General features: G+C 31.0%; 1 protein-coding gene across 1 annotated transcript in view; it reads left to right on the forward strand.

Moving 5' to 3' along the window:
• The window catches only part of LOC105617852, an 85,569-nt gene extending 80,888 nt beyond the window's left edge, over nt 1–4,681 (forward strand). Inside the window, exons 2-3 of the mRNA XM_012199401.1 lie at nt 4,233–4,325; nt 4,434–4,681. Coding sequence (XP_012054791.1) covers nt 4,233–4,325; nt 4,434–4,681 — 341 coding nt within the window. The remainder of the gene's footprint in view (nt 1–4,232; nt 4,326–4,433) is intronic.
• Nucleotides 4,682–10,601: the final 5,920 nt, after the last annotated feature.

Here is a 10,601-nt window from a genome sequence, read left to right on the forward strand (position 1 = left end):
CATATATATATATATATATATATATATATATACACATACATTTTTATCATCATTATCAAACGTCAAATAATTGTACAACAATTCCTTATTACATCCGAAAATACGTATGACACTTCCTTAACTTTCAATGCGAAATAAATTGAAGGAACGCTCTAGATTATTCTCAGTTCGATTTGTCGCTGCCTCGAACTGTGAGAGAATTATTATCGGTTACGTCGCATCTGTGAATGAGAGAAAGTGCACGATTGCCTGGGATTGCTCGTACACCTTGTACGAGCGGCAGCAGTCCGACAGGTACGAATGTTTATACAGCGTGCCGAGGCGAGAACACGGTTTGCACGCTCATCGCATATGGCAGACAAGTTCGGCGACCTCACGCTCGCTCCTTTTCGCCTGCTCGGAAAATGGCAAATACGAGAACGACAAACTATTTCGCCTCCCTTCGTACCGAAGGAGCTCACGTTCGAATCAATTCACATTCCTTCTAAGGATCAGTTCCAAGAAAAACACCATTGACGCGTAATACTGCCCCGACAAAAGATTCCGATCCCCGTTTACGATATTACACTCGTACTCGAATAATTCAGGGACAGATTTGAATACCAAACGAAGTCAAATTTACGCGAATGATTTTCATGGATCCGACAATTCATTGATTTGGAGTACTACATCGATATGTTCTCATATAACATTCTCTGATAACGATGATAATGGCAACATCAATTTCAATAGCTCGAAAATCGTAATTTTTGGGCTGTCAACACATTGTGGATACATAATAGCATTAAATTTCAATATAAATGGTTGAGTGACAGCGAAAACTCTCAAAATCACTGAGGATTAAAGTCTTGGAAATGAGATTTTCATTTTTAGATCGACAATATATAATATGTATAACATAATTTTAATATAAATTATATCATGTGATGCATTTCGATTTTAGCTTTTAAATTTTCCGTGCAGTGCGACATAATTAAACTAATTACAAACATAATTATGGATTTTAATATAGATGATCAAATAACGTATTAAAAGACATGTCAAATAAATAATATCCTGTTTTAATTTGCTTTAATTTGCAGATATTGAAAATAATGTTATTCATATATTATAGTTTCTCACGTGACAAATTTTGATTTTTAATATAAAGCTTACAAGGAGAGACTCACATATTTCACGGATTTTGCGTAATTTATTGCGAGGGAATTATTCATTAAAAAATAATCCTTGTGAATTGCATCTCTGCGGATTTTTCGAGAGAATCGTGATTTTAGGTTTCGACGACGGATTGCTTTCAAACCTCTTTCTTCTTCGTTTAAAAAACTTATTTAAAAAACTTATTTAAAATTATTTAAAATTAGAAAAATACTCTGCCAGACATGAATGATTCGAGTATAGGATCTGTAACATTCAAGTACGATTCCTACCGCTTTACGAATGAGAGGTGTCTGTTCGCGAGGTGTTTCGAGCTTCGGATTGAAATCAAAGAATGCCAATTTTCTCAAATTTTCTCAATTTTCGAATCTAATATACATATACATATATACATAAAAATTACTTTATTTTTATTTATATCTATCGATTATCCCAGATTTGAAAGCGTCGTTGTGACCTAAATCATGATTTTTTTCGAGAAATGCAAAGGTGCAATTTATTGTTGCTTTAGAGGAATTATTTTTTGATGTCCCAGAATAACCATGTAAAATCCGATCAAAATCCGTGAAATATGTAAGTACATTATGTATAATACATACCTTCTGTGTTTTATAATTATCAATAAATATTAATCCATACTACAAACTGTCAGTATTTTGCAATGAATATATGTCAATTCCTCATGAATGTAAGATTGAAAATTTTATACGTCACGTATTTTCTCGAAAATAATAAATTTTATATGACATATAATTTTCTACTTGTACGAGCAAACTCTCCGAAAATCAATAACACAGTAATCTTATCTCACAGAACAAAATCGACGAAGAGATTTTTCCTTAAAATCTCTAATCGAGAAATATCATTGGAAAAGTCTAATAACCAAATATTGAAAATAAAATAATCAAGTGTTCAGTTAATGTAACAAAAATAATTCTAGCTTCTTAAATATTACCAAATTTAATAATATTATAATCAACCGTTAGTGATACTTATCTACTAAATATTTATAACAAAGTAAAATTATTTTTTATTATACTAATTAGTATAATTACCATTAGTATAATAATCATTAATATAATTAGAATAATTAAAAGTAATTTTAATTTTATTAAATATTTAGTAGGTATTACTAAATTGATATTATTAAGTTTGATAAAATTACTTACTAAATGTTTCGAAAAATAAAATTATCTTTGATTATATGTATTAACCGAACATTTGATTGGCAATATTTCACTCAACATTTGGTCTTAATATCAATCTGATATTAAACTATTTTTTCATGTATTAAGGTGATCAGTCAAATGGAATAATATGCTTACAAATAAAGATTGCAACTCAAATAACTGCTTGTCTTTATCTATCTCAGCTGACGATGCTGAAAAGGGCAGCAGTTTTTATCTCGTGCACACAAGACGCGCAGCATTGTATGTAATAAGAGAGAGAGAACAGATAACGGTTCGAGATCGTCAAACTGTCAGCGATGAAAGGGACTGAGTTGATAGATAGTAGAGGCATTTAAAAGTAATGGTATATGTCAAATCTAGAACGAGCATTTAGCTTGCGTTAAACATTTATAAAAACCGCTAATTAATCCCCCCTTGAGATTTTAAAAATCGAATCTTTTTGCTTCAACAGTTAGTTTTTAGTCATAGAAATATACGATAAAAACAGTTTTATACCGAAATTATATCCCTATCATACTGTTAGAACTGGCTTAGTGAAATGTACGTCTTGCCGCAGCCAGCCAAGTGGTTCCAGGTGTTTCGGAGCGTTCCTTATTTTTCGCAGATATATAGGACTATGTATCTTCCGAAAAATGCTTCTTGCTCGATATATATATATAGATATATACATAGATGTTACAATCATACAGCTGCAATAGCATCGGTTTTAATGTTTACAGATGCTATTAGTGTGTATCTGGAAATCGCGCACATAATGTCATTTAACACGTTTACAATAATCTGGAAGTATTTTTGGTGAGTAAAAATAAAATATGTAAAAAGCATTCGCGAGATAGTGATATCGCCTGGACATTCTTGTAGGAATAACATTCGTTAGAGAAAAGTATTAAAGTAAAATATTAAATCGATATGGAATAAGAGAAAACTAAAAGCATGAGCTTCCGTAAAAAAAAATTAAGACTTATATATATAGAATATAGAGTATAGAGTATAATATAGAGTATAATAGAGATATCTCCGGCTTTTGAGAATATCATTTTATTAATTTTCTGATTGTTTTTATTACATTATCACAAATATTAGTAATGCAAGCAATGTGGAACAAAAAAACCTTACTTTCAATGACAAAAATAAGCGAGGCTTAGGTTACCAAATCGTGATGAAATGTGAAAAATGCGATCCAACTGTCATCAATGCTATTCCACTTATTGAAAAAAAACATACGATATAAATTGCCGTATTATATTTGCAATAAGACTGCTTGGCTTTGATCTTCATGGTATAACAAAATTCTGCGCTTTTATGGATTTGCCGATCCAATTTTTCGGTCTTCCTATAACACTATTATTGAAAATATTTCCACTGCTGTTGTTCGTGACAAGTCATCGAAAAAAAGCAGCTGCTGAAGAAAACATCTTAGCAAAAAAAATGAGCACATTAGGTTTAGCGATATTCGATGATGAATCATGGTGCAAAAGAGGATTTTCATCTTTGTTCAGCATCGCTACATTGATTGGATGGTTTCCTGATAAATTTGTAAATGTTATTGTGAAATGTAAATATTGTAAAATGTATGAGTGGGGTACTGGGAGAAGAAAAGACTCTGTTGTATACGAAGCATGGGCAGAAAAGCGTCATGAGTGCCAAGCAAACTATCAAGATTCAATAAGATGAAAGTGGACTATCGAAATGTTTTGCCGATCTGAAGAATTAATTACATGGTGTTAATTATTGTAACTACATTGATGACGGAGACAGCAAAACATTTAAAGGCATATTAGATCGCGAGCTTTATAATTGAGCTTGACAATTTGACTGTGCAAAAAGGAGTGCCATTTGCAAAAGCGCATGGATACTCAGCTTAGAAATTTAAAAAAAATACTAAAGATCTAGGCGGAAAGAGTAAACTTACTGGAAAATTAATTGATGAACTTTATTATAGTGTGGCAATCGAAAAAACCGCAACACGATTTTTGACGTGTCGGCAAAATTCTAGATGTTTCTACAAACGTTTCAAAAAACGAAGGCAACTAATAAGCTTTCAGAATACAAGCACAAGGCACCAATGAGACATGAGTTCTGTTTGAGTTGTTTTTAATACTATAAAATCGATTTATGAAGAGTTGAGCAGTGACGAACTTTTATCAAGATGTTTAGGAGGTTACTTTCACTTTCTCTCTCAGAACGGCAATGAAAGCTTTAACGCGACTTTGTGGGTTCCAAAATCTTGTGCAAGTGAGAAAAGAGTAATTGACATTGCTGTTTGTAATTTCAACGATGGATTCAGAAACGTAATGGAAATTATGAAAGTTTTGACTTTACTTGTGTCCAATTGATAATTTTTGTTTTGAAGAAACAGATGCACGGCGCATTAAAATAGCGCATTAGTACAGTCTTATGACGCGGATGCAGCAAAAGAGACGAGAAAATCGTTATTGTCAAGTAGAAAGGAAACTGATATAGAGGCAGAAGCTTTATGGAGCAGGCATCGCAGACTGAAGATAAAATAAAAATTTTTATTTCTATAGACAAAAAAAATCCTCTTGAAAAACTTTAAACGCGTTTTTCTCAAAACAGCATCTTTTAAATCGGTATACAACATAACTCTTATAATTTTTGTCCAATTTACTCGAAATTTGTAATGGATATTCTTTAATACGTTCTGCAAAAAAGTAGGTTTTTTTCGAAATATTGAAAACTTTTTTTGCAATTAACATTTTTATACGTAAATTTCAGGACAAAAAGATTTTTGTAAAATAGTTGCCATTTTGAGAAAAATCAATCATATTTTGAGAAAATTTCTACATACTCCTTTAGTCTTTGATATGTAGATAATGAAAATTCTTTATATTCTGTTCAAGGTTAAACTGTATGTTTAGAATCCTATACACCGATTTGGAGTTGCAGAAAAAAAGGATTTCGTAAGTGGATCAATACGCCGCCATTTTGAACATAAAAAATTGTTTAAATATTTTTCTTATTTGTTATACGTACATTAAAGCTTTCTAAGCAGATTTTAAAAAGTTATTTATTTACCCACAAAAAATTCTCAAAGATAGGTATCATTTTAGGGGGGGTGGGCTAACCTCCTAAAAGGATTCTAAAACTGAAAAATTAACTCTAACGCTGTTTTACTAACTTACACACATACGATTTACAATAAACATATAGATATGATTTAAGAAATATCGATACTTTACTATTACATTAATATCGTATGCACACATATTCATATATTTTCTAAGACACTAATTTTTTATGTTAGATATCTGAGCTTAATTCTAAGAAGTCAATTATTTGTTCATGTAATCCGCAGTTTAAATCGTTCTCATTTTGTTCGAGTACACTATAAAATTTTTGTATGAGCAAATATTGGCACAAATTGATAGATCTAAACATTATTATTGAATTAAGAACAGTAATTTACATGAACAAACAATGCCGAGTTCTTAAAATTAGACTTGAGCTGATATTAATAGTTCTTATTTTAAGTAATGTCTTAAGATGCTAACAATTGCTCTGTGATTGGTTTATGGCATCTTAAAACTATACTTAAGATGGTTTTAAATATAAGATTCGACTATGAATAGACATCTAATCAACGAAAATACGTTACAAAAATTTAAGCGTATGTGTACATACAATATTAATGTAGTGTAGATGTATCAATGCTGCAATGCCACGTAAACATATGTTTGTAAATCCTATTGAGTCGATAAAAATGATTTTAGAATTCCTTTAAGCAATGTCTATGAGATTTTAGAGTACAAAACTTAAGTTTTAAATCTCAAATCATAAGAACGTCTATACGAAGTTAGCTCTCCACTTTTAGAATTAACATATTTTAAGAATTTATGTTGAATTGTGCTAAAGAGATTTGTACTACATTGTGCTAAAGTATTATCTTTAAATAATGATAACAATAGAAGTTATGTCAAAAAATAATTTTTAACAAATCTGAACACAACTAACGTTCGAATCATTATTTAAATGCTAAGTAAAACTGCACTCAGTTGTGCCATTTAAATAATGATTTAAATAATGATGTGCCAAGCACATCCGGCAAGTAAACACAACGTTCAGATACCAACAATATTAAAAGTATTTTACTCTTCCTTCGCACTTGATTTTTTCATAAATCGTGTTTACAATGCTTCGATGTCGACAATTCTGAGTTGTGCTAGCACAAGTTAGCACAACCTTCAAATTTTTCGGCACAACAAAATATTAAGGACACTTAACTCTGACAAAAAAAACGTTTTTTTTCCATTTTTTCAATACGATATTAATATTCGGGGACATTGCAGCACAAATCCAGCACAATTTAGCACAATTTAATTATAATATAAAATACATTAATTCTAAAAGTAGGAGATTAATTTCGTATAAACAAAAACTTTATGTCTTAAAAGCTTATTGTAAATGCCACTTTAAACATCAGGATCAAACGATATCGACATTGTGCAGGATTTACGATCAAAAGCACATGATATTACATGATGAATCAGATACGCAGGCAAATATATCGATCTCTTCATCATTATAACCAGCAATTGGAATTTACCTCTCGTTTGATCCGATGCAATTCGCAGATTAATTAATTATAAAATGAATTAATTACGTAACGGCAAACGGAGACTGAATTGCATTGACCCTCGTTACGATGTTCACGATCGTTATATTACGTCGCGTAGTGCTGTCACTGCGCCGTGTTTTAATCATTGAAAATTATCAAGGAGAAGTTTCGTAAAGATATAAAATTTTCTCGCAATATTCATTTTCAAGTATACTTCTTTATGAAGCTTTTCTCTATTTAAATAAAAAGTATAAGAGAAAGAAAGAGAAAAATAAGAAAATTAAGAAATTTAACATTCTTTTGTCATTTCCTCATTTGCAATCTTGTAATTTTATTGTCGAATAATAGTATGCTATAAATTGCCCTGCTAAAACAACATTACATCATTACATCGTTAATTTTACATAATGTTATAATTTCTTGCTCAATAATGTAACTGTTACGTACAATATGTGTTATATTACATTTATATTTTCTTGACTGGCAAATTACAATATTGATATGTTGTTATTTTGTGTTTAGCAGGATATAATGATTTTTAAAAACTTCGTAATATTCACATAATAAAAAAATTCGAAATATCTTTATTGTAGATAATTACATCAAATATATATATTGTAGATAATTACATCAAAGACTAATTATAGTGCATAAATATAAAAAAGTCAACTTAATTGTCAATAGCTATTATTTTTAAATATTTTTAGATATGTAAAATATGAAAAATGAAGAGAAAAACGTTTTCTTTTATTTATGCGACAAAATGCCGAGATTATTTTTACCAAAGAACTTATTTGTCTCTTCTGACATAGATTATTTATCCAGCAAATCATAATAATTCCTTTTATTGCATTACTGTTTTAACTTTGCTTCTTTAATTTAAAAAAAATAGAATAGTCTACAAATAATTCAGATTATATATATGTAAATATTTAAAGACGGCATGATTAAAGACTCAATGCATAAGACACATTGTTTAAGAAACAAATTTTAGAATTCTTTTTCAAAAATTTATTTGTTTTTATAAGATATACAAGATAAAATTTTTATATATATATTCATATAATCTAAAAAAAAGAAAGAGAGAAAGAGTTCCTGAAGAGATTCAACTCTTACTCGTCTTTCCTATAACAAATTTTTAATTATGCTCAACTTATAATATGTATACAAAATCCAGCCAAATGTCATTCGAATATCATAAAAATCCGAGAAACCTTACAAGCACGTCGAGGTATTTCCTCGAGATAATAATCTCAGGAAAGTTCCCTCTTTCTCTACGGAGAGGGAAAGCACTCGCTGGTCGATTATTTTTTCTCCCCTATGAAACAGTTATTGTACCGCGATGAGGAACGGGTCAATGCGGCATAATAACCTCGTAATAAATTGCTTTGAGCATTAAGCGTGCATTTAATGCCGGCACACGTACACCCCGCTGTACACAAGATTTATCGCGCCATTCATAAAGTATCGCCTGTAACCTTCTTACGATGAGGATATATTACATTAATAGTGATGTACCAAACCAACCAACGTCGGAAGGTTTATACACGGTGTCGAGCGGTGTACGGCGTTTAAAGGGCCCTCTGAATTAATACTCTGGCTACGGTAATACCCGGATTCACATAACCGGATCAAACCTCAAGATATAGCATACAAATCTATGACGGCGTAGGTAATATCGTGAAAATAAACTCTTTTTTGTATCGCGGAAATGTTAGAGAAATCTAGACATCTGTGTGCTAATTTTGAATTTTTAGGACCACGGGATTGATTGATCATTTGAAGTGAAAAATATCTGCAGATTTCTTCTCGGGAACTGATCAGAATCTATCGCAATAAAAATAAGAGAGAATTATTTATTAAACGTTCGAATTTTTAAAGACAGAGTAGGATGGGGTCATTCCGTCAGTTTCAATTTTAATATGAAAATTTATGACGGCAAACAATATCTTTTTGCAGTGATGTGCTTACAACTACATTATACAATCATGATTGCTTCTTGAGAGCACAAACACACCTTTAAATATTTAATATGTGCTATTCAGAAACAAACATCGCGAGAGATGGACGAAAAATCTCTAATATACAAAAAAAAGAATAAATATTATAGTTTATTAATAGCTTGATATTGTATGCATAAACTTATATAGTAATAATTTTCATTCTTAGATTACCTATTTATTTTCATTGTTCATAATTTTTTATATTTCTATATAAATCTTAATCTATTTTTTAACTTTTACTTTTATTATTGATGTTGATAATCAATATATAAAGAGGGAACAAATACAATTACAGGTAGAAACTATTAGAAGCACAAAGTTTTTCCAGGATTAAAATAAACTTAGAAGAGTTCGATAAGCAGAAATCGATATCCTGTCTCTATAGTTTCCCATTCAATTTTCATCAGTAGACTGCTCTTAAAATGAAGGGAAGACTGTTCTCAGGCGATTGTCACCACTACTCGGAAGTGGTTTTGGTGTCCGACCACTTCCGGCAGAATAGGCTTTAAAACATCACTCGAGTTCGATGGGAGACAACCTGAGAACCAGACATATCTTTGAGCGGAAATACGAGTCGTCATTTTACGAGACACATTGTGGTTCCATGTAATCCTAAACGACGCGAAACTTTAAATAACACTACATGTTCTCGCCCAAATAAAAGAAAATCATAAAGATAGAAATTGATGAAATAATATATATATATATATACATACACACACACACACACACACATATATATATATATATATATATATGTTTATATACGTATATGTATATATTACGTGGGATCACATTAATTTACATAATTCATATTAAATCATTTCCTCGTTATACAAAAAATCTATCCAATTCTTCACTCTTTTCTATTAATTTGTAACTTTATATTTTATAACAAATCTTTCTCTCCAACGTGATATTTTCCTGCTGTTTGTCCAATTTTCTGCTTTAAAAATTATAGCGCTTTATATATAATTTTATATACAAGATAGCGCTAATTATAGTTCTTCATTATCGAAACGTTCTGATACGATACGCATGCGATATCACAACGTCCAATTACACGGCGTCGTTAAAAAACAGAAGGGACTAAACCCTCAAAAAAAAAAGTTATTCTCGAAAACAACCTCGAGGCATTTATTGTGCAAACAATCGTCTCGTACGAGCGAGGTAGTATTTTAAGTTGCAAATGATTCTCGTGTTACATGAGCGCGTCGAATTTTCTTGCATCGCGGAGCAGAGAACAGATCGGAGATTGTGTGATTACGCAAGTCGCGATCATCATCATACATTGTATCAAGCCGTGGATGATCCGTCGGCTTAAGTCGTTTTGTTTCCCCACGTTCGGTTCAATTTTCCAACGCAACATGTAATTTCGTGGCAACCCTCGGGCGAGGGTTTTGTATATAGCAGATCAGTGTTTCTCAAACACACTTTTCATTAAATTTTTTTTATCTCTTTTTATATAAAAAGATATAATTAATACTAACATTGTTACTAACATTAAACAATAATTTTGATTTGTGTGTGTGTGTGTGTGTGTGTGTGTGTGTGTGTGTGTGTGTGTGTGTGTGTGTGTGTGTGTGTGTGTGTGTGTGTGTGTGTGTGTGTGTGTGTGTGTGTGTGTGTGTGTGTGTGTGTGTGTGTGTGTGTGTGTGTGTATACTTATTAGTTCTT

This window comes from Atta cephalotes (genome assembly GCF_000143395.1).
Source record: "Atta cephalotes unplaced genomic scaffold scaffold00014, whole genome shotgun sequence".
In the NCBI taxonomy this organism is placed as follows: domain Eukaryota; kingdom Metazoa; phylum Arthropoda; class Insecta; order Hymenoptera; family Formicidae; genus Atta; species Atta cephalotes.